Source organism: Choloepus didactylus, chromosome 14, assembly GCF_015220235.1.
Source record: "Choloepus didactylus isolate mChoDid1 chromosome 14, mChoDid1.pri, whole genome shotgun sequence".
NCBI classification, from domain to species: domain Eukaryota; kingdom Metazoa; phylum Chordata; class Mammalia; order Pilosa; family Megalonychidae; genus Choloepus; species Choloepus didactylus.
In genome coordinates, this window is record NC_051320.1 from 22,938,206 (window position 1) to 22,964,306 (window position 26,101).

At 37.1% G+C, this 26,101-nt stretch overlaps 1 protein-coding gene across 1 annotated transcript in view; it reads right to left on the reverse strand.

Annotated features, from left to right (window-relative positions):
* Positions 1 to 25,506, reverse strand: part of VCPIP1 (valosin containing protein interacting protein 1) — a 33,791-nt gene extending 8,285 nt beyond the window's left edge. The window contains exons 1-2 of the mRNA XM_037802413.1: positions 22,537 to 25,506; positions 12,307 to 12,393 (exon numbers count right to left, since the gene is read on the reverse strand). Coding sequence (XP_037658341.1) covers positions 12,307 to 12,393; positions 22,537 to 25,240 — 2,791 coding nt within the window. The 5' untranslated portion in view covers positions 25,241 to 25,506. The remainder of the gene's footprint in view (positions 1 to 12,306; positions 12,394 to 22,536) is intronic.
* Between the last annotated feature and the right edge of the window lie 595 nt (positions 25,507 to 26,101).

Genomic DNA, 26,101 nt, shown 5'->3' on the forward strand with positions numbered 1-26,101 from the left:
ACGGACATTGCCCACCACAAGGTTCACTGTTTTATATATTCCCATCTTTTACATCTCCAACTTTCCTTCTGATGACATAACTGACTCTGAGCTTCCCCTTTCCATCACATTCATGCACCATTCAGCACTGTTAGTTATCTCACAACATGCTACTATCATCTCTGTCCATCCTCCAAATATTAATTCAACCTAGTTGAACATTCTGCTCATAATCAGCAACTGCTCCCCATTCTTAGCCTCATTCTATATCCTGGTACTTATATTTCATGTCTATGAGTTTACATATTATAATTAGTTCATTCAGTGAGACCCTGCAATATTTGTCCTTATGTGCCTATTTATCAATATAGTGTCCTCAAGGTTTCTTCGTCATCCATTTTTTTAAGACGGTTTTGTTCACACACCATACATTCTGTCCTAAGTAAACACTTGATGGTTCCCTGTATAGTCACATATTTATGTATTCACCACCATCACCACTATCTATATAAGGACATCTTCCATTTCTTCCACAAAGCAGGAGAAGAGTGAAAGAAGGCAGAGAGACAAAAAGAAAAAGAAAAAAGAAAGAGAAAAACAAACAAACTTGACAGCTAGGAAGCAACAAAGGAACGATAGCATTAAACTAAAGTAGAATAAAGAGTCAGACGACATCACCAATGCCAAGAGTCCCATACCACTCCCTTATGTCCCACTTTATATGCATTTAGTCTTTGTCTATTGCCTTTGCTACATTAAAGGAAGCATAATACAATGTTCTGTTAATTATAGTCTCTAGTTTGCATTGATTGTAATTTTTCACTCCAGTACCTCCCTATTTTTAATACCTGGCAAGGTTGACATTCATTTGTTCTCCCTCATGAGAAGACATATTTTTACATTTTATGACAATTGTTGAGCACTCTAGGTTTCACTGAGTTATACAGTCCCAGTCTTTATCTTTCCTCTTTCCTTCTGGTGTCTCACATGCTCCTAACCTTCCTCTTTCAACCATACTCACAGTCATCTTTGTTTAGTCTATTACACTGCTGTGCACCATCACCCAAATTGTGTTCCAAACCTCTCATTCCTGTCTCTTCCTGTCCGTCTGTGGTGCTCCCTTTAGTACTTCCTGTAGAGCAGGTATCTTGTTCAACAAACTCCTGACATTGTCTGTCAGAGAATAATTTTAAACTCTCCCTCATATTTGAAGGACAGGTTTTGGCCAGATACAGGATTCTTGGTTGGTGTTTTTCTCTTTCAGTATCTTCAATATATCCACCATTCCTTCTTGTCTCCATGGCTTATGCTGAGAAATCCGCACATGGTCTTATCAAGCTTCCTTTGTATGTGATGGATCACTTTCTCTTGCTGCTTTCAGGATTCTCTCTTTGTCCTTGATGTTTGATAATCTGATTAAGTGTCTTGGCATACGGCCTATTCAGATCTATTCTGTTTGGGGTATGCTGTGCTTCTTGGATCTGTAATTTTATGTCTTTCATAAGAAATGGGAAATTTTCATTGATTATTTCCTCTGTTACTGCTTCTGCCCCTTTTCCCTTCTCCTCTCCTTCTGGGACACCCATGACACATTCATGTATTTCATGTTGTCATTCAGTTCCCTGAGATGTTGCTCATATTTTCCCTATCTGTTCTTTTGTGTGTAGGATGTCTTTCATCTCTTGTGTTGTGCCTTTCATTTCCATAGATTCTACCAGGTTGTTTTTTCGAACTTTCGATTTCTACCTTATGTACGCCCAGTGTTTTCATTATACGCATCATCTCTTTTGCCATATCTTCCCTGACCTTTTTGAATTGATTTAGCATTAGTTGTTTCAATTCCTGTATCTCAGTTGAAGTGTAAATTTGTTCCTTTGACTGGGCCATAACTTCGTTTTTCTTAGTGTAGGTTGTAGTTTCTGTTGTCTAGGCGTCTGGTTTCCTTGGTTACCCTAATTAGGTTTTCCCAGACCAGAATGGGCTCAGGTCCCAGAAGGGGGTAATATTCAGTATCAGGTTTCCCTGAGGGTGTGTCTTAGAAGATTTACACACCCTGTGATGCCTCAAGCTGCTGTGCTTTTCCTAACCTGCCCAGCAGGTGGCGCCTCAGCCTGTAGTTCCTGACTGGTGTAAGAAGGTGTGGACTCCTTAGTTTCTGTTTTGGCTGTTTTCCCCCAGGCTCTGGGGGTCTGGTTCTGAATGGAAGGCAGGTAGTAGAGCTGGGCACCACCTCCTTCCTCTTAGGGAAGATACACCCCCTAGGAAGTTTTCATCTGCATTTAAATAGGTTCTTTGTCTCTCTGACTCTGCTGTCTCCACCCTTGTCTGGGCCAGAGCACTGCGAACTGAAAATGGCTGAGACTTTCTCCACTGAACCACTCAGGTTGAGAGAAAAAGGGACAGAGAGCCCCCTTTCAGGGCCTGTCCACGGCCCCGAGTTTCACCCATCAGCCAGAGATAGCACCTGGTCCTCTGGGCTCCCCCTCCTGGGACAGAGAAGTTCCCTGGGTCTTCAAGGTCAGTAGTCACTAAAAGCCTCTGTCTACTTTGTTGGGGATTTGCAGCTGCTTGAGCAGTCCACGTTTGCGCCTGTTAAACCCCAGTTGGAGCTGGACTGAGGTATATTGCTTGGTTCAGAGAAGTGCCTGCGATCTGTCATAGCGAGGCTTTACAGTTCAGGCTGCATGGGGGGGAGGGGGCTCCCAGGTTGGTGCAACGATGTGTGGACTGTTTGCTTGTCCCCCAGCAGTTATTCCAGATCATTTCTAGTGTTCCTGGTTGTTTATTATTTGCTCCAGGGGGGACTAACTAACTTCCACTCATCTCTATGCCATCTCTTGTCTTTATTTTTGAGTTGTAAGAGTTCCTTATATTCTAGACACAAGTCTGTTATCAGATATATATTTGCAAAAATTTTCTCCCAATCTGTGGGCTGCCTTTTCACTTTGATGGTGTTTCTTGTAGCACAAAACTTTGCTTTTTATTTATTTAGTTTTTTTTTATTTTTTTTTTTGCTTGGGCTTTTGGTGTTATATCTAAAAAGCCATTACCTGATCCGAAGTCAAGAAGTTTTATGCTTATATTTTCTACTAAGAGTTTTCTAGTCTTAGTTCTTACATTTAGGTCTTTGATCCACTTTGAGTTAATTCTGTAGATGGTGTGAGGTAGAAATAAAACTTCAGTCTTTTTGTGTGGATAGCCACCATTTGTTGAAAATATTATTCTTTCCCCATTAAATTGTCTTGGCACCACAGCTAACATTTAAAAATAATTTTAAACCAGAAACATAAAACTATTTAGAAAACAAGATAGTCTACCCACCCCTCAAAAATTAAAGGAAATTATTTTCAGTTGCATGGAATACAGTGTACACTTACCCAAATTATCAGGGTCCCTAAAATCAATCCTAACTAAATACTAACTTTTAAAAGCCCTTAATTGGTATTGATTTAATTTGGAAGTTAGAACGGGGTGAAAGACAGAAAGTTAAAAAAGAAAGAAAAGCTTAGAAGACAGTTTATAAGATTAAATGTTTGTATTAGAAAGCAAAAATTTAGAACCAATAATCTAAGCTTCTACTTAAAGAAAATAGAAAGAGAAGAGCAAGTTAAACCCAAGAAATCATAAGGAAGCAAAAAGTAAAGATAAGAGCAGAAACCAATGAAATGGACATCAGAAAAGCAACAGAGAAAACCTATGAAACCAAAAGCTGTTTTTGGTTTGAAAAGATCAATAAAATTGATAACCATTAGCTAGAATGGTCAGCAAAAAAAGAGAGGCACAAATTGCAGTACCAGAAATGAAAGAGCTACAGATTCTACAGACATCAAAAGGATAATATGGGATTATTATAAACTTTATGTTAATAAATTTGATAGATGAAACGGACAAATTTCTCAAAAAACAAAACACCAAAATTTACACAAGGAAAGATAACCCAAAGAGAACTCTATTTATTAAAGAAATTGAACTCGAACTCCAAGCAGAAATAGCATCGATAGTGAATCCTACCTAACATTTAAGGAAGAAATAATGTGAAGGCTATCACAATATCATCCAAAAAACAAAAGGGGGTAGAGGGCAACACTTCACAACTCCATCTTATGAGACCAACATTACTTTGATTAAACAAAGTTGTCACAAGAAAAGAAAACTACAGCCCATTATCCCTCATAAACAGTTGGAAAAACCCTCAACAAATTATTTGCAAATTGAATCCAACACACAAAGTTGTTTCAACATTAAAAAATCAATCAAGCTAATTCACCATATCAACAAACTGAAAACAAAGAAACCATATGATCATCTCAATAGATGCCAGAAAAAAGCACTGGACAAAATTTGACATCTATTCACAACATAAACTCTCAGCAACTAGAATAGAAGGGAATATCCTAAACCTGATAAAGGACATCTCTAAAAAAGCTACAGAATGAATGCCTTCCCTCTAAGATCAGAAACAAGGCAACGATGTCAGCTCTCACCACTCCTATTCAACACCAAACTAAAGGTCCTATCCAGTGCAGTAATGCAAATAAATAAAGAAAGAAAGAAAACACATACAGATTGTAAAGGAAGAAATAGTACTTGTTCTTTAATTGCAGAAGACATGATGACCTATATAAACAATCCTAAAGAATGTGCTAAAAAGTCACAGGAACTAATACATGAGTTTAGCAAGGTCACAGAATCCAAGGTCAATATATTAAAAAAAAAGTCTTATTTCTACATACTAGCAATGAACAATAGGAAATGGGAATTTTTAAAAAGAATCCTTCCTTATGGCTCACACTCCCTTTACCCTGTATATAGACAAATGAATAGAAAAATAGAGACAAAAAGTAAATGAATAACATTGGGGAGGAGGCATATGGGATGTTTTGGGTGTTCTTTTTACTTTTATTTTTATTCTTATTTTATGAGTAATGAAAATGTTCAAAAATTGATTTTGGTGATAATGCACAACTATATGATGATGCTGTGAACAAGTGTTACACTTTGGATGATTGTATGGTATGTGAATATATTTCAATAAAAAAAATTTCTAAAAATTAAACCTAAAAACAAAAAGTTCAAGTTTCTAAATAATACGTAGCACATTATCCCATTTATATTATACAAAGTAAAAAATACATATTTGTACACAGAGTGGTCATAAAACATATATAGCAATGGATTACCTTGAGTTACATCTATGAGAAGGTATGAGATTTGTGGGTGCGGGGAAGGGTGAAAGAAGATGGACTTTCAAGCTTTTGAATCTGTAATTTGAACTCCTGTTTGCATTTTTAATCAGAATTTGTTCTGTATTATGTATATAAATAAAAACAAGATTACATATAGCAAAAAAAAAAAAGAATCCTTTACAATAGCATCAAAATAACATGAAATATTTCGGTACAAATCTAATAAAGTATGTACAAAATTTGTAGGTGGAAAATTATAGAACTGTGACGGGAGAAATCAAAGAAGAGCTAAACATATGGAGAACTATAAAATTTTTATGAATCAGAAGGCTCAATGTTGTTAAGATAACAGTTGTCCCCCATTTGATCTATATATTCACTGGAATCATAATCAAGATCCTAATAGACTATTTGGAAAAATCCATAAGCTGACTCCAAAATTTATGTGGATAAGCAAAGGACCTAGAATATCCAAAATAATTTTGAAAAAGAACAAAGTTGAAGGTTTCACACTAACTGATTTCAAGAATTACTACAAAGCTACAGTAATCAAGATTGTGGTATTGGTGAATGGAGAGATGTATAGATCAACAAAATAGAAGAGATTCCATAAATAGACCCACACATATTTTGGTCAACTGGTTTTTTGAAAATAACTTCTTGACATGAATTTTGTATTTCATATAATTCACTCTTTTCAAGTATACAATTCAGTCATCTGATTTTTGACAAAGGTGCCAAGACAATTCAGTGATAAAGTACAATCTTTTCAACAAGTTGTGCTGGAAGAACTGGGCATCCATATGCAAAAAAGAGAAACCTCGGAGAACCTAAGATGGTGGCTGGGTGAGACAGGGCAAAACACCTCCATGAAAAATGCTAGATTAAAACCAGAAAGTTAACCAGAACACCTGTTCCAGTGATGCACCAGCTGGACAATTTCTGCTAAAACCACACGGATCGTGCACTTGGTGAAACCGGGAGTCTGCATTCTGAAACGAGTGAGTAAGCCAGCTGAAAGCCCCACGGCTGTGCTGCGGTGTGGGAAAACCAGGGGTTGGCGTTTGGAGACGGACTAGTTCTTTTTTTTGAAAAAAAAAAAAAAAAAACAAGGAGAGGCTGCAGTTACGACAGTGAGAACCGCGCAGTGATGTATGGCAGGAGCAGGCTGTGCCAACCTCTTGGGGTCTGGCCTGGAGGATACACCGCTGCTGATTCCCTCAGGGCCAGGGGGCAGAGGGGAGAGCCAAAAGGAGAAAGAAACCACATTGCTTGCAGCTGGCTCCACGGCAGGCTGGAGACACTCCTGCCTGGGCCATACCCACAGCCCAGAGCTGCGCCAGGAAACCCAGTCTGACAGGGAGTGTATCCCACAGCACCGCACACACGCCACAATATTGGCCATGGACAGTGGCCTTGGGTGCATACACAGCTAGTTGTCCTGGAGCTGGGAAGGCGGAGCTGTGCAAAAAGGGGGGGGGGGGTTGAGAAGCCCCATTCAGCCATCTCTGCATCAGACTGGGAGCGCCCCTGCACGGCCTGGTGGCCTGGGGCTTCCCTTGAGGGACAGCGCGCACTTGTGACGTAGCACAGCCGTCCCTCGGTAGGGTCCTAGAAGATCACAGCTGAGAGGGGGGCCCGCTCGGAAAACCCAGGGACGCTACGTCAATGCCGGGAAATTGTGGGTCAGCGGCACAGAAAATCTGGGGCAAAACTGAAATGAAGGCTTAGACTCTTGCAACAGCCTTGAATCTCAGGGAACACCTGGGAGGTTTGATAATTAAAGCTGCCCTGCTTCCCTAACCACCCAGACACATGCCCCACATTCAGGGTGGACAGCACCAACAACATACCCAAACTGAGTTCACCAATTGAACCCTACAAGAATCATTTCCCCACACACCACAAAGACAAAGTTGAGGAGAACTGACTTGAGGAGAATAGGTGACTCGCAGATGCCATCTGCTGGTTAGTTGGAGAAAGTGTACACTACCAAGTTGTAGATCTGAAAAATCAGGTTGGTTTTTTTTAAAACTTGAAGGAACCCTATCAAGCAAAGCAAATGCCAAGAGGCCAAAAACAACAGAAAATATTAAAGCATACGATAAAACCAGACAATATGGAGAACCCAATCCCAAACACCCAAATCAAAATATCAGAAGAGACACAGTATTTGGCACAATTAATCAAAGGACTACAATCAAAGAACGAGAGCATGGCACAGGATATAAAGGACATGAAGAAGAACATGGCACAGGATATAAAGGACATAAAGAAGATCCTAGAAGATCATAAAGAAGAAATTGCAAGAGTAAATAAAAAAAATAGAAGATCTTATGGAAATAAAAGAAACTGCTGGCCAAATTAAAAAGACTCTGGATACTCACAATACAAGATTAGAGGAAGTTGAACGATGACTCAGTGTCCTAGAGGACCACAGAACAGAAAATGAAAGAACAAAAGAAAGAATGGAGAAAAAAATCGAAAAAATCAAAATGGATCTCAGCGATACGATAGATAAAATAAAATGTCCAAATTTAAGACTCATTAGTGTCCCAGAAGGGGAAGAGAAGGGTAAAGGTCTAGAAAGAGTATTCAAAGAAATTGTTGGGGAAAACTTCCCAAACCGTCTACACAATATAAATACACAAAGCATAAATGCCCAGCAAACTCCAAATAGAATAAATCCAAATAAACCCACTCCAAGACATATTCTGATCAGACTGTCAAATACTGAAGAGAAGGAGCAAGTTCTGAAAGCAGCAAGAGACAAGCAATTCACCACATACAAAGGAAACAACATAAGACTAAGTAGTGACTACTCAGTGGCCACCATGGAGGTGAGAAGGCAGTGGTATGACATATTTAAAATTCTGAGAGAGAAAAATTTCCAACCAAGAATACTATATCCAGCAAAGCTCTCCTTCAAATTTGAGGGAGAGCTTAAATTTTTCACAGACAAACAAATGCTGAGAGAGTTTGCTAATAAAAGACCTGCCCTACTTCAGATACTAAAGGGAGCCCTACCGACAGAGAAACAAAGAAAGGAAATAGAGATATAAAGAATTTTAACAGACATATATAGAACCTTACATCCCAAATCATCAGGACACACATTTTTCTCTAGTGATCATGGATCTTTCTCCAGAATAGACCATATGCTGGGACATAAAACAAGCCTCAATAAATTAAAAAAAAAAAAAAAATTGAATATATTCAAAGCACATTCTCTGACCACAATGGAATACAAATAGAAGTCAATAATTTTTGATTTGTAACTCCACTATTTACTTCCTACATGATATAAAATACACAAACTCTAATGACAAATCAGTGGTTTTGGACTCAATGTAAAATATGTAATTTTTGACAAGAACTATATAAAGGTGGGGGAATGGAGGAGTATAGGAACACAGTTTATGTGTCCTATTGAAGTTAAGTTGGTATCAAAGAAAAACAAGATTGTTATGGATTTAAGAGGTTAATTTTAAGCCCCACAGTAAACACAAAGAAATTATCAGAGAATATGACCATAGAGATTAAAAGTAGAGTATGGGTTACGAGAAGTGGGGGAAGGCGCAACGGGGAGTTAAGAAATGAGAGTAGGGTTGCTGTTTGAGGTGAAGGGAAATTTCTAGTAATGGATGGTGGGAAGGTGATAGCATTACAACATTCTAAATATGATTAATCCCACTAATGGAATGCTAGGGAGGGGGTGGAATGGGAAGCTTTAGGCTGTATATATGTTTGCACAATTGGAGAAAAAAAAAAAAAAAGACAGTCTAAATAGATGAAAGTTGAATGCCAAGGATGATCCTGGATGGGATCTGAGAACGGAGGACAGGAGGCTCAAAGGGACACAGTTGAGACATAAGGAAAAAAAAAAAAAAAAAAGAAATATAGAATGTAAGCTTTGTATCAATGCTGAATTTCTTGAACTTCGTAGCTGTGCTTAATGGGATTGCATAAAAGAATGTTCTTGTTCATGGGAATAGTATATGTGAATATGGTATTTGTTCAAGGATGTGTGCAGCTTGCTCTCGTATGTTCAGAAGACAGAGCAATAGATGATGGATGATAGATAGGGAGGGAGGGAAAGAGAAATGGCGGTGTGACAGCATGTTAAAGTTGGTGGATTGGGGGGTCGGGGGAGGGGGGTTAGGGTATCCTGGAGTTCTGTGTATGGGGTTTGTATTGTTTTTGCAACTGTTCCTATAACTTTGAATTTATTTAAAAATAAAAAAAAAAAAAAAAAAAAAAGATGAACCTCAACCCATACCTTACAACACATAAAAAATTAACCTGAAATGGATCATAAACTTAAATGTAAGACCTGTATTATAAAGCTCCTAGACAAAAACACAGAAGAAAATCTTTATGACCTTGGATTAGTCAAAGATTTCTTAGGTAAGATATGAAAAGCATGAAGGATCAAAGAAAAAAAATTGTTAAATTGGACTTTAATAAAATTAAAAACATCTAGTCTTCAAAAGATACTGTTAAGAGAATGAAAAGACAAGTTATAAACAGGGAGAAAATATTTGCATATACCTATGTGATAAAGGATAGTATCCAAAATATATAAAGAACTCTCAAAACTCAATAATAAAAAATAATCAACCCAATTCAAAAAAGGACCAAAAACAAGATAGAAAATAAGCACATGAAACGATGTTCAACATTTTGAGTCGGTAGAGAAATGCAAATTAAAACTACTTTGAGACACTACTAAACATCTATTAGAATGGTTTTAAAAACAATAACTGACACTACCAAGTGCTGAACAAATGGAACTCTCATACAGTGCTAGTGGGAATGCAAAAAAGTTCAGCCACTTTAGAAAAGAGCTTAGAAGTTTCTCACAAAGATAAACATCTTCTTTAACCCAGCAATTCCACTCCCAGGTATTTATCAAAAAGAAGTGAAAATATATGTCCACACAAAGACCTATACACAAATGTTTTTTAGTGACTTTATTCATAGTAGCCCAAAACTGCAAACAACCCAAATGTCTTTTAACTGGCTATACAGATTAAAAAAAAAAATCTGTCCCACATCAGGGGGAGGGTAACCCATAGCGTCCTTTGAAATCTGTTCTATAGCTACTTGTTAAATTGTAATTTGAAAGTTATCACCTTTTTGCATATATGTTATATTTCACAATAAGGAAATAACTAAAACTATGGTGCTGTAATTCTTAATGTTTTTGGAAATTTCCTATATAACTACTCTTAAATCATACTTTGAAAAATATTACCTTTTTGCATATATGTTATATTTCATAATAAGGAAATCACTGAAACTGTGGAACTGTAACCCATAACATTCTTTGAAATTTGCTCTCTACCTACTTGTTAAATTGCACTTGGAAAGTTATCACTTCTATGTATATATGTTATATTCCACAACAAAAAAATGATTAAAAAATGTGATGCAGCCATATAATGGAATAGTATTCAGCAATAGAAAGGAATGAACTATTAATAAATGCAACAAGATAGATGAATCTCAAAAGCAGTATTTATGCTAAATCAAAAAATCGGCAAATTTTTTCTATAAAAGGGCAACATGGTAAAAATACTTCAGGTTCTGTATGCCATACAGTCTCTGTCACAGTTATTCAGCTCTGCATTAGCTGCAAAAGCATCCAAATACAATACATTAAAAAAATGAGTGTGGCTGTGTTCCTATAGTACTTGATTAACAATAACAGGCAGCAGGTCAGGTTTGGCCCATGGGTTTGGCCTACAGGCCATCGTTTGTGAACCCCTGTGAGAAATCAAAACCACCATACACAAAAGGCTACACTCTATGATCAATTTATACGATAAATCTGACAAAGTTTATATATAAATATAATATAATATAGGGACAGAAACAAAATCAGTGGTTGCCAGGGCCTGAAGGCAGTGGGAAGGGATCGATTGCAAAAGGGCACAAGGGAACTTTCTGGAGCAATGGAAATAATCTTTATCTTGATTGTGGTGGCAGTGTTTACATAACTCCATATTTTGTCAAAATTCATATGCTTCTATATCTAAAAAGGGTGAATACTACTGTATGTAAATTATGTCTCAATAATCTTGTCTTTAGAAAAAAGAAAAGGCATTCTTTTATCCTTGGTTCAAATAAATAACAGGAAAAAAACATTTCGGAGACAATGAAAAGTCAAGGAAATGTAAACACGGCCTAGATATTTGGTGAGATTAAGGAATTACTGTTCATTTTTTTAGGTATGATAATGGTATTGTGGTTATTTTTGTAAAAGAAAAGAGAGGGTTCTTACGTTTAAAGACACATTCTGAAGTATCTATAGATTAAATTATGTTATGTCTGGGATTTACATTAAAATAGTCCAGTTAGGGTAGAGATGTACAGATAATTGCTGAAGCTGAGTTGTGAGTAAAAAGGGGTTCATTATACTATTCTCGCTACTTGTGTATATGTTTGACATTTCTATAATAGACAATTTTTTTTTTGTTTTTTTTTAAGAAGGGAAAAAATGTCTGAGGAAGAGATAAAAGCCATAAAACAGAGGTCAGGTAGGTGAAGAAGTGAGATAAACCAGAGTAATAAGTCTAAGGCCAAAGGCACTCACACATTCACATCAAATCTTTGAAAAAGAATGAGGTCCAAACACACAGACACTGGCAATCTCTCTTTAAAGACCTTAAAACTCTGAAGATAGTTTTACACTTACATATATTTTTACAAACAATGAACACACAATGTAAAAAGAAGTTAAGTGTAAAGTTAGCTGAACACGAAACCCAGAAAGCAGTAAGATACATAATAATCATAGCCTAAACACAACAACAGTAGTCTGGAGACAGTCACTGCAATTATAATCAAATCTGCTTCTAATTTCACAACTTTTCTTTAGTTGTCAGAAATCATATATATAATTTAGATACGAAAATAGGAACAAGAAGGTGAGAGGAGATTTTTAGTTAATAGTAGCAGCAGAAAACATGCTGACCATGTCAGGATAATAATCTTTAGGCAGACAGCAAAAGAATATGTATCTGAAATTAGCTTTGGAAATATTTTTAGAAGAATACTATCAGATGTGAATTTTCTTAATCTTATAATAGCTTGAGTGGAGACATTATCAAAGAATAAGATAGGGAATTAACCATACCCATGGTTTTCTTCATAATATTGTAGAACACACCACCCTGTTGGAACATGTGAGGAAGTCCCTTTGCATAAGACCATACATCTTCTCCTGTAAGATAAAAACAGATATAGTATTAGCAACAAATGAAAGAGTTCAACCCAGGGTTGTTTTAACATGATTAGCCTAGAACAGAGATTGCAGATCTCCTAAATGGGTTGAAGCAGCCTGGCAGAGGATCTAGGGTTGGTATGACATGAAGGCACTGTGGCACACTAGAAAATGCTTGGTCCATCTAAAGGTGGCAACCACTACCAACTGCTGTTCTGGGTATAGGCCCAATGTTTCCAGATCATATGGCTTTTCAAGAGAAACCAGAAAATCAGGTTGTTAATGTGAATTCTCCCAATTTTTAAATGTATCAACTAATTAAAAAATTTCCTTTAAAACTGCATGAGTCAATACTAGGCAAATTATATTCAAAATGTATGTGAAGGGGTGATACAGCTGAGAGGAAACTGGTTTGCAATCTCTGGACTAGAACAAACAACAAAAAAGGTTAAATAAAGATAACTATTTTTAAAAATATAACAAAAAATGGTGTACATTCTACATTTATACTTACGTTAAAACCCAGGAAAAACAGATGAAGGGGATGAATTATTTAATATAGTGTTTTGTTTTGTTGTTGTTCCAAAATTGATTTTTTTTTAAACAGTACTATGAGGGGAAAATGACTTGAACAGATTCAAAACAACCTTGAGAGGACCACATCAGATCTATAAGCAAACCATCATTCTACAAAAACATTTTTTCAAAAACATCCTTTGACAGTGCCTATTTTAATAAGGAGTTTCAAACAAAAAAGTTAAGAATGTGAATCACTGTTTCAGAAGTTAATAAAGAACGGAAGAAACAAAAATGTTTTTTGGTTTGTACAATATGGTTATTTGCTTATTCATACTTTCATTTATTTTTTAATATGATTATATATATATATGTATTTCTTTTATAATCAGGAAATTTTTTAATTAATTTTAACAAAGGAAGATTAATTTTTTTATTTCTTACTAGAAGATTACACTGTTGGACCTGAGCACTGAATGGTAGTGATTGATGATGCTAATTAATCACCATGGTATTACAATCCCTCAGAGCTCTGACCCCTTCCCAAATTCATAAACAGGAATATGAATTTGTATAGCAATTGGTGAAAGTTACGCTCAACATACTAGAGTATACAAATTTAAAAAGCCTTAGCACTTCAAGTTGCTGTTCATCAGAACATTTATTTACAGATAAGGCTCCATCACTAGTGATGCACTGCTACTGGAATATGGTTATATTTAAGGATGGACACACAGATATTTAAAATATTCTGGATATTAATAAGAAATATTATTAACTTCAGAAATATTAGTAATTTCTGATAGAAGATCTGATTCCCAAGTATCATTAAACTTCATTTGTATAAATTATTTCAATGGTGATGACCTATCATTTAGTTACTGTCAATGTTATCTAAAATGTACTTACTGTTTTATAAAATAATCTAGGATATATCATTTATTTGGAAACCATATCAAAAAATTATATGATAGCACTTAATTTTTTTGGTTTGAATCTAATGAGTGCTAAAAGAATGCTGACATCCTCAGAACTTACATAAGAAAAATCACATTTCTTTGTACTTGACATACCTGATGATTCCTTATTTGAGTGGATCACTTACTCTATCTGCAGTATTTCTCAATCTTGTTTTTATTACTGTCCCCTAAAGAGCCTTTTTAGATATTATTTTCCTAATCTGCGTGTTCCCCCATGAAGTCTAAATACTACAGATATGCTGTATATCTCTTTATATACAGCATGTGTCTCTGAACTTTACACATAAATAGGGTAAGAGATATTTGTCCTCTCACCCTCAAGAACTAATTTTCATCCCCTCAGAGCGCTATGGCCTCACTGAGTAAGCATGCTCGATTGCTTTAAGAAAAGGATAAATACCACCTAAACCACTATTATCTACCCAGTTCTGAGCAGACATTTTACATACATTTCATCTCATCATCACAAGGACACCTTATCTTACAGACAAGGAAACAAGCTCAAAGAGCTTAAGTGATTCTCCCAAGATCACGCTGCTTCTAAGTGGCAGAGCCAGGATTTGAATCCTGTGTATCATTCTAAGCTTACATATACCCTTTCCATATTGTTAAACCTCTACTGGAGAGCAAATGGTGTTACCACAAATTTGAAATTCATGGCATCAATAACTAGCTGGAGAAAAACATAGGCAAATGATTTCTTTTGGTATACATATACTTCCACAGAAGTGATGTGTATTGGTTAACAGAAACAAGGAAAATCATTACAGATTAGGAAGCAGGGATTGTTGCACTTTGCTCATTCGGCTTTCCACTGCATTTTTCCCCATCCAGGGCCCTAGTCCAAGCCTTGTCTCCTGCCTGAATTTACTGCCTCAGCCTCATAACAGGTTTTCCCTCTAGTCTTTGTCCTCCTCAAATTCCCTCCTCCACACAGCCTTCAGAGTTAAACATTTAATGGCTTCCCAAAATCATACTGTAAAGTCCAAGCTCCTTTTCACGGCATATAAGGCACTCTATGAGTGAGTTGGTCCTTGCCTATGCTCCTATTTCAAATCACATACTGCCTTGATTTTTACAAAGCAACACTAACAAACAATTCTAGTTCCCCAAAGGTCAATCAGTGCTACATATTTTTTAAAATTCAACTTTGGGGTCACCACTTCTGCTGCTGAGGTAGATATTCTTCCTTGATGCCCTTATGCATATGGATACCACAGCCCTATCACTCTGCAAGTTAATTTAGTTTATTTTCCTTCCCTCCATTCTAGACTAGAAGCTTTTCAGTTTCAGGGTAACGTCAGTGGCCTAATTTGACTTTGTATTCCCAGAGCTTGCCACAGAACTGGGCAGACAGTAGCATTCTTGGCATTGGTTGAATGAATACATACAAATATTATAAATGAGGTTTATCCTATTAAACTGACTGAAAGCAGTCCAGAAAAAAATTAATTAAAACTACACAGTAACTGTTCTTCACTATTATCTATAAAACACAACTAATGATACCTAACATCTGCTATCTCTTCAAGAATCTAATAAAACAAAACCATAACAAAAACAAAAAAAAAAAATTTTTATCATTTCACTAGAGAGGAAACTCTTACAGTATAGGAATAGTTTGGTAAAGTATCTAGTAAATATTATGTTAATTCATATTTTTCTGTTAGCCTCCAATTAATTGAACTTTATAATTCAACCGTTTATTCATAGTACATCAGTAAAATACTTACATTCAATGTATTGTGTGTGTACATAAATATAGAAAAAAATCTGTACCACTGCCATAGATAATCTCTGTTCACATCTTGTCTTCCTCAAATCCCTCCTTCCTCACAGCCTTCAGTTGTCTTACCTGAGCAATGGTTATCTCTGGCAGTGGTATATGGTCGATTTTTCTTTTTGTTTATCTAATTTTTTTCCTATTTAAAAAATTCATTATTTTTAATAAGAAGTTTTAATCTTTAAAAAGTATGTCAAAATGAATCAATTCTTTAAAATCATAATTTTCTAACTTTTTCTAAAATAATAAAATCATGGGGTTAAAGGTGAGTTTAAAAGATCATTCCAATTTCCTAACTTTAGGTATTTAAAAAGGTAATTTGAAAGTTGCTATTTTGCAATTTACTAATCAAGTGAATAAATTTAAAGATTTAACACCTATATGAAATATATATTCGAAGTCCCAAAAGAAATACCTAAAACTAGATCTAAAATGCAGGTATCTGTCACATAAACAAAACAAGATGTAAACGTAAAATAGGAACACATGACTATTTCTACTAGTGAGAAACACAAAGTATTCACTGAAAGAACTGATGCCCTCTATCCACTCTTCCTGTAGATTCTCCCATCTAAAAATTCATCTACCCAATCTATAGTCAAAACCATTACTTGAAAGGCATGTCTCTCTCCTTAGGCTCAGTCTCTTTAATGTACCCAGCCCATGAAGTTTTCAGTACTGCTACTGGCATTAAAGGATATATTTACCATATACATGCATGCACATAAACACACATGGGTGTAAATGGGTGCGTGCACACACATATGTACACTCTGAAAGGGTACACCCCAATCTATTAATGATCTTCTCTGGACAGTGCAAACAGGAAGGAGAACTGTCACATTTTACTTTAAACATACTTCATTTCTTTGTATTTTTTTTTAAATGTGCAATTTTTTTTTTTTAAATGGGCAAAGTAATAAGGGTTGCAAGGATGTAGAGATAGAACGCTTGTACATTGTTGATGGGGATGTAAAATTGTACAGCTGCTGTGGAAGAGAGTTTGGCAGATACTCAGAAAGTTAAGTATAGAATTACCATATGACGCAGGAATCCCACTTCTAAGTATATACCTAAAAGAATTAAAAGCAGGGACTCGAACAGATATTTTGCATATCGATATTCAAAGAAGCATTATTCATAATTGTCAAAAGATGGAAGCAACTCAAGTGTCCATCAACCAATGAATGGGATAAACAAAATATGGTATATACACACAATGGAGTTATTACTCAGCTGTATAAAGGAATGAAGTTTTGATAAATGCAACAACATGGATGAACCTTGAAGACACCATGTTGCATGAAATAAGCCAGACATGGAAAGACAGATATTGTATGATTTGACTTATATGAAATATCTAGAATAAGCAAATACACAGAGACAGAATTATAGGTTGCCAGGGTCTGGGGGGGAGGGGAGGGGGGCTCAAGGGAGGAATGGGAAGTTACTGCTTAATGGGCACAGAGTTTGTTTGGAATGATGAAAAAGTTTTGGTAATGGATGGTGCTGATGGTAGCACAATAATATGAATGTAATTAATATCAGTGAACTATACACATGAAAGTAGTTAAAATGAGAACTTCTGTTGTACATATGTTACTACCATAAAATTTTTTTTATAAAAAAGGAAAAGGACTTGAAAAGACATTCCTCCAAAGAAAATATATCAATGGCCAATAAACACATGAAAAGATGCTCAACATCATTGGCCATCAGAGAAATGCCAAACAAAACCACAATGAACTACTACTTTCACACTCATTATGATGGGTATTATTTTAAAAATGGAAAATGACAAGTGTTGGAGAGGTTGTAGAGAAACTGTAACCCTTGTGCACTGCTGGTGGAAATGTAAAATGGTACAGGTACTGTGGAAAAGTTTAGCAGCTCCTCAAAAAGTAAAACATAGAACTACCACATGGCACAGTAATCCCACTTAGGTATATACCCAAAAGAATTGAAAGCAGGACTTGGACAGATAGCTATACACCAATGTTCATAGTAGTACTATTCATAATAGCCAAAGGTGGAAGCAACCCACATGTCTATTAGCAGATGAATCGATAATCAAAATGTGATGTATACATACAATGCAATACTATTCAGCCTTAAAAAGGAATGAAGTTCTGATACATGCCGCAACATGGATAAACTTTGAAAATATCACATTAAGTGAAATAAGTCAGACACAGAGAGACAGGTATTGTATTATCCCACTTATATGAAATAGCCAGAATACACAAACTCATAGAAACAGAAAGTAGAGTACAGGTTACCAAGGGAAGGGGGGATTGGGGAGTTAACGTGTATTGTGTGTGTATTTGTGTTTTGAGATGATGGGAAAGTTATAATGGATGATGGTGAGGGTAGCACAACACTGTGATACTTTCTACAATGTGGACGAACCTTGAAAACATTATGCTAAGTGAAAGAAGCCAGACACAAAAGGACAGTGTATGGTTTCACTGATATGAAATATCTAAAATAAGCAAATTCACAGAAACAGGAAGATTAGAAGTTATCGGGCTCAGAGGTGGAGGAATGGGGAGTCATGGCTTAAATAAAGAGTTTCTGTTTGGGGTAATAGTTTTAACAATGGAATGTAGTGATGGTAGCACATTATAAAAGTAATGCCACTAAATTATATACACTTAGCAGTGATTAAAATGTCAAAGTTTGTGTTGCATATGTGTTACCACAAAAATTTTTATTAATATTTGGCAATTGAAAAAAGATTAAGAAAAAAAGATATCAAAGTAGTTGAGCACAAAGAGGAAAACAGTCAATGTTTAGCTTAATTTTCCAAGTACAACTGTCATCTTTCACTAAATATACATTTATCTTAAGATACATCTATATGAATTATTTTTTATTCAACTTTAAAACTGCTCCACCATAAGGAATATGCTGTATATAAATCAATGGAAGGGCTATCAGCATGTAAAATATAAAAATATATATGTAAGTACCCTCCAGATTTGAAACTCTCCCTCACCCAACATTTGAAGAAAAATATCAAGATGCAACAGTCATATTCAGGCCTCATGTCACCTAAAAAAAATTAGTGTTTTGAGTCCCACCTGTGATTTTGGAAAACCTTAAAGCATTTAAAATATCAAGAGGTATTATAAAATTACAAAATATTGTGCACTTCAAAAATTTATTTTGAAAAGTCACAACCTTTTCAGGAAAAGAGAAAGTATATCAAAATCAAAAAATGTTTCTCAACTTCTGAAAGGCTGGTAAAGTTTGTGGTAAAGCAAGGTATACATCAGAAGTAGCCTAATTTCATGTAAGTAACTCCAAAACTTACAAATTCTGTTTTTCATCTAAATCTGTTTTTATCTCTTGGAAAAAAAAAAAACTAGAAAATTAATGGAATACAATAATAAGAAAAAGAAATTAGTTAGCCTACTACTTATGATGATGTATTATATCTAACAAAAGAAAACCAACAAAAACTGGTCTATGATAAACTTTAAAATGCCATCATAGACAGAGTCACTCAAGTACAATATAAATAACGAGAATGACAATCTGCAAAAAATCAAGTTCAATAGCTTCCAGTGGACTGGATAAAGCAGATTAAGATGATGTGAAATATTATAGGTAGAACAATGTTATTTCTTTTTAAACTACCATACACAATTCAGTGACTAGTTCACGAATGGCTCACACTGAACAAAAGCCTGATGCTCTTATTGTTTTGTTGATAAAAATAAGATATAAATTCTATTTAATAAGTATTCTACTTAAAAACAAAAGAAAAGATAAACACATGTCCCTGGCCATCTCACAGTCAGCCTATTTAATGAAGATACACAATTTTCATATTAAAATGTTCATAATGAACGAGAAATTTTCCAAACTGCTATGTTGGTGATATTTTGGGGTTCTGCACCTTTTATATATGTAGAAAAGAAAGCTGGATATCTGTTGATGAAAACTATGAAAGTATGGGACTTGCTCAGTTGAGATCCTGCGGGGATCCAACACGGTTTGCTTCATAGCATTTTGCTGAAATGAACTGCATTCATTCATTCAAAAAGCCTTTACTTAGTATGTACAATGTACAAGGCCTTGTACTAGGTAATAAAGTATACATAGTGAATAAAATAGGCATGGATGGTCTCTGCTAGTGGAGCTTGTAATATAGTATAGAAAGCAAATGAGTAAGTAAATCAACAAATAAGACAATTAAAACTGTGATAGGTGCTCAGAGGAAAATTAACAGGGTGCACTGATAGAGAGAACATTTAAGAGCGGTCAGTGAAGGTCTCTCAAACCATCAAATAGGATGGCCAGGAGAAAGCCTCTCTAAATAAGCCTTGTCATCTTCCAGCCCTCTCCAATCTAAACATCAGTAGTTTCCCAGCACACTTTACATATGGTTGTGTAAATATCCCCGAACTGACATTTTTACAAACACAATACTTTTTACTAAGAATATCTTCTAGAGAGAGAAAACTAGTATTAACACAGAATAATAACGTCAGGCACTGTACTTTAAAGCACAAAGTCTCTCAAGTGCTGCTACTTTAAAATCAGCAAGATGTCTTTTACATTCAAATTTTGTATTGGCAGTGGAAGTAGAAGATTTAAAGAAATTTAAGGGTTTGTAGGGGCAACAACATAAATGCTGGGGGTGAAGAGAGAAGGGACCATACCAGGAAGACATTATCTTGGTAAATTCATTGCAGGCCTAGGTCCAGGAACCCCAAACCAAACTCAAAAAAGTGACTAGTTTATAAACCAGAATTATAGTTTACTAATTTTCATTACAAAATATATTTTAAAAGCTGATCAGATAATTTTAAGACTGCTGATCTTAATCTCACCCATGCTAATTTATTAATCTACAATGGAGAACACAGCCTTCCCAGTGAATATAATCCCCACATGCACTCTCAACTGTATATCAATCTCCTTATCAGTGGGCTAAATGAGTGTTCAGAATAGATGCTTGATGAATATGGAATCGGGTAAAGGGACAGAGATCTTTCAGTCTGGCCGTGAAGAGAGCTGATCAAATATCCCTGGCCCTCAACAGAGATTACCTTTCTAGTTACCAGAATTTTCATGAACCCCAAATGAATTCTCTCTTTCCTTTGTACAGCAGTGCATAAACACTGCCAAATTCTGTTTTTCAGACTCTTTCTATGTTCAATGCTGACCACCCATTCCATTTCTCCTGACATAGCCTTTCTTTAGATAATGTTAATATTATCTAGTTAATGCAGTCAAAAAGAAAACAAAACAAAACAAAAAACATTTCAAAGTGCCTACTACTTGCTGGCCACTCTACTAGGTGCTAAGCACATAAAATAGATGAGATATGAACCACATCCTCCAGAGTACATCTTCTACTGAAGAAGGCATTACCTTTACTGTTTTTGACCTGGGAGATTGCCAATGCCTTCTGCATATATCTAATTTCATCCATCTGTACTGATGTTACTGAATTTTCAGAATTCTAGGAGTACTTTGCCTATTGCCCTTTATCTACCAACCACAATGGATATTTTGTGTAGAAGGGGCAAACTGAAGTACTGGGAAGTTAAGTAGCTTGCCTAAAATCACCAAGTTATTAAGTAGTGGAGCCAAGATTCAAATTCCAGGTCTAACTGCAAAGATCACACAATCTTTCCTCTATTCCATGCAATCTCTAAGAAACATTTTCCCCCAAACAAGTTTCCAAAAATTCTGAGAGATAGAAATATGTAAAGTGCCTATTACAGTTCCTGACATATCCTCCAATTCAATTACTATGCTTGCCAAACTAAAATCAGCAATATCAAATTATAAATTTGTACAGGGATTCTAGATTTCCTAATTAACAATTAAGCCCCCAAACTTAATAAGCCAGGAATAAATAAACTTCACTTTGGTAGGCCAAAGTCTAGTTTACTAATATTTAGTATCCTTAGGAACCAATCAAAACTCAGATCACTTTTCTAGCTGAAAGCTTTAATCTAAGCAAAAATAAGGCTGTACTAATATCTAATACATTTAAGTTTCACTTTATACTTTAAGCCTTAGAAAAACATATTAACAGTGATTAAACAACAAAGAGTAAGCCAATAAAAACAGTGTAAAAAGTGTACTGTTGGACAGTATCTTAAATCATCTGAAGCCTTAAATATTTGGTTGCTAATATATTTTCTTGTAAGTAATGCTGAATTATTAAAAAGAAACATTTCTTAAACAACCCCATTTCCATCTACCTCTATTTCTTATATTTCTTATGAGCAACAGTAGTTCATTACAATCAATAGCAAAGATCCACTCAGATTTAAATTACTTAAACACAAACCCTAGTATACAAATAAGAAAAATGTGATGAACTGGGAAAGAAAGAACAGGAAATGGACAAGAGAGACTATTAGGTGGGGGTGCAGTGAGAATATAAACACCAGAAACTGCAATTCATCAAACAGGAAGTCCTGAAATCACCTGACATTCAGGAAAATAAAATTTAAAAATAAATAAAAAGGGGCAAGGAGGGCAGGCTTAATACTTACCGAGACTAGAAAAAAAAAAAGAAAAGGCTTTAAATGAATACATTACAAGACTGTTAAGGCTTTAAATGAATACATTACAAGACTGTTTTAAAAAAATTAAAGAATAAGTTACATTTAAATAATCTGGTGACAATTATTACATTCACATTCTAGTTATGATTTCCTAATACTCAATAGAGAATAACATTAACATCTACCCATTAATGTCAAAAAACTAATTTTCTTCTAAAATTTATAATCAAATATTTTTTACAATAACCAGATTTTTTCCAGACAATAAAAAAAAAGTATATTATAGTCACTCTTATGTTATGTAACATTAGAGTTAAATTGATCTTACCCATTAATGTTGCTATAAGACACAAGGAGTACATTTCTTTGTCAGCTTGCTCCTTAAGTTCCTTAGATGACAGTTTACTAGTAACAGCAATGTCTTCTTGTTTCACAGTGTGGGCTGAATGTGCTGCAGCAGACTGACCACCTTCTGCTTTACTTTTTAGAATCTCTATTGTAATTCTGTCACCATGCTGTAAAGGAACTGGCTCTTTTTCCATTCCTGCCTGGGGTGGCATTAACTCTTTAGGAGGAAAGCCATATCGAATACACTGTAAATATGGAGGAATATTGAATTCTCTGGCTATACTTTCCTGAAGTTCAATAAAGGTTGTTGAAGGCTTAAGGGTAACCATGGACTGTCGTCCATCATTAGTTGTTATTCGGATCTTCTTCTCCTTAGAAGCTGTTGGTGAATAGGGAGCCTTGGTAGGTGTAGGAGGGGCAGAGGACGGCCCATCACGAATAGTACTGGGAGAAACAGTCCTGGGATGGCCTTTTTGTTCTTGTTTCAACTTCTCTGTTTTCCGTTTCTGCATTACAGAAGCCTGTTCCGTAATGTTCTGTTGAATAGTTCTTTCAGTTTTACTCATATTTAACTCTTCCTTGTGCAAAGTTTTTGTTTTCTGTCCAGTAAGAATAATTTTAGTTGGTAGCTGAGACTCTGACTCTTGTCCTTGTACATCTCCAACTCTTTGGGCATGAGCACCATCTATATTTACAGGAGTATAATCATCAGGATTCTTTTTGGCAGTCTGACGCAAAATAGTGTGGACAACTTTCTGAACTAGGATTTCACTCCCAAATTCACCTGGAAAGTGCTTGGTAACAAGTTTCATTGCAACATCATAAACATTACTATTCAAAGATGCATCACTTTCATACTGGAACCAATATACTGTTTCTCTGACCACTCTTCCACCCCATTCTAAAGTAATAGGAAAAGCTTCTGGCAGATTGTCATACTCTTTACCATCCCAAAAGTGTTTGAATCCACAACCACATTTGCCACCAATGGACCTAGAGTTAGTTCTGTCCCCATCCAAATACACAATAGAACCATCTCCTCTGACCCTTCGCACAGATGTGCCATGGCACCAATTACAAGCCGTTAGGTTACTCAATCCATAGTCTGGTACCAAAACATCTTTCACTGAATCATATGAGCAAACCAAATTGTTCAAGGGAAAGCTATAATTTTTGTCAGGCCTCAGCTGTCCATGAGTACTTTTTGCCAGGTTATACAATTTCCCTCCTGGAGCCAACCAGTCTGGAGGAACATGAAGTTCAGAAAGGGCACCACAGAGCAAACATTTGTGAAGACGATTATCCATTACTGCTTTTTTAGCAGCTGCAGTGACTTCTTCAGGCTGAACTCCTATCACCCCAGTCCTTCTGTAGAAATACTGATGAACATCAGCAACCAAACTAGGATGGATACCATGTTTGTCCATAAAGACTTCTTCCATAGCAGCAACAAGCCTAAGCAAGTACTTATCCTGCAAACTTCTGTCTCCTCCAATAACACAACCACCATCTTCCTCAAGTTTGATGTACTTTTTAATAAGGTCCTGAGGCACACCCCATGCTTTAGGAAGCAAATTCATAGGCAGTTTGGGCAAAGCGGCTCCTTTTATGCCTACCAAGGGAATATAATGGTTTCTACCAGAGCTACTCCATGCAATGCAAATTGGTTTGTTCAAATGACCATCTCTTCCAGTGCACTTCTCTGCAGGGATAAGCCCGGGCAAAAAGGTGGCTGAATAATCACCAGAGCTTCTCATGCCACTGAGAGAATCTAACAGAATAATAGGACGATGTAACACATTGGCAAGACCAAAGATGTGGATGTTCCTCAGGCCCAAGGGAACGCCCTCAGGTGGTACAAACAGAGGGTCACACTCATTGATAATGTCCTCCCACTCAGCTGCATCAATGAAGTCATGGAAGAGGGCTTGGTATCGGGCCAGGTGTTGCTGAAAGTGCTGTTTAAGATTCTCTCTCAAGGCATGCCAGAAGAGCTCTCGCCCTACGAGAGCCCGGGACACAGCATGCACCAGGCAGTGTCCATCCCCGTCCACATGCACTGGAATGAGACACTCCTGACTTTTATTGGCCCGCTTGATGTCCTCAAGAGTGTCATGCAAATATAAGAGGCTTCCAGAGCGGTCCTTGCCATAGCCCACAGTGTTAACATGCTCTGGCTCTATGAGGAAGGCCCGGTCACCCAGTAAAGCACAATCAAACAGTTCGCCCTGGTTCATGTCCCGAAGAAGCTTAGCCCGGCCTGTCTGTTTGTCCATTCCATAGCGAGCTAATATGGGCGACAGTAATTTGCAGTGGTAGTTGGAAAGGCCCATCACCTTTACCAATTCCGTGTTTTTCTTGGGTGCTCCCGTCACCCCGAGCAGCGCGTTCCGGAGCAGGTTGTGCAGCACTACGTCCGGGTCGGTCACCTCCTCCACCCCCAGCAGCTGTTGCTGCTCGTGCCGCTGTCCGCACTCGGTACACTCGATGCTGACTGAACCGGAGGCCGGGAAGAACAGACGCGCCTGGCACTTCGGATCCGGGCAGCTCCCGGAGAGGATTCTCCGGTCTCTCCGCTTCGAAAGGCCCCCCGGAGCAGCAGCCGCCCCCAGGGGCGGCGGAGTCTGAGGAGCCTCAGGGGGAGGAGGTGGCGGAGGCAACGGAGGCGGCGGCGGCTGAGACATAGCTCTCGGCTCTCGCGTCTGGCTCCGCGACCCAAGCGACCCTCAAAGGCTCATAACCAAGACTTCACCGGCCCAACTCGGTCTAGTCGAGGCCCAGGACGAATCACTTTCTTTTCCCTACCAGCTCCTCCTCCTCCTAAGCGAAGGCGGAAGCGCGGACGTTGTTTCTCTTCTTACTTCTTCACTGCCGTAGCCGTTGCCCGGAACGTAACGGCCACCACCCCACCCCACACTCACACTCACTCACTCTCGCTCTCTCCCTCAGACACACAGACATACACGCCCTCACTGCGATTGCGCACGCGCAGCTTTCGCTCTGCCTTCTGGGAATTAGAGTCTTCCAGCCCTTTTCTCGGCCTTCAAGTGCTGCGAGCGTGGGTCCGGAAAGAACTACAAATACCGTGAGGTCAAGCGGCTCGGCGCCCGTTGAGAAAAGGAAGAGGAAGGCAAAAGGAAGCAGGGGCAAAAAGGAAGATGGTGACTCGCGTTGCCTGCGGGAAGTTGTAGTTTTAACTGGGTCCCCTTTGTCGTCTTCCCCGCTCTGAGGCCCAAGCAAAAGAGCCTGAGAGACCACATTTCCTAGGATGCCCTGCGCTGCCTCCAGCCGCACTTCTCCTTGGGCGGAGGGGAAGATACTGGAAGCATATTAAAAAACAGCCAAAGGGAAGCTGAGGGTCTGAAGTTCACAACCTCTAGAAGGGGAGGGGAGTCGAAAGACTCTCAGTGAAGCAGGTACAGTAAACAGATGTTCACCGATATGACGGGCTGGGAAATTGAATGAAATGCTTTAGTCTAAGATGGAGGTCAAAAGAGAAGAAGGGAGAAAATAGTGAATTGATTCTCATGATGTTTGTAGGAGTC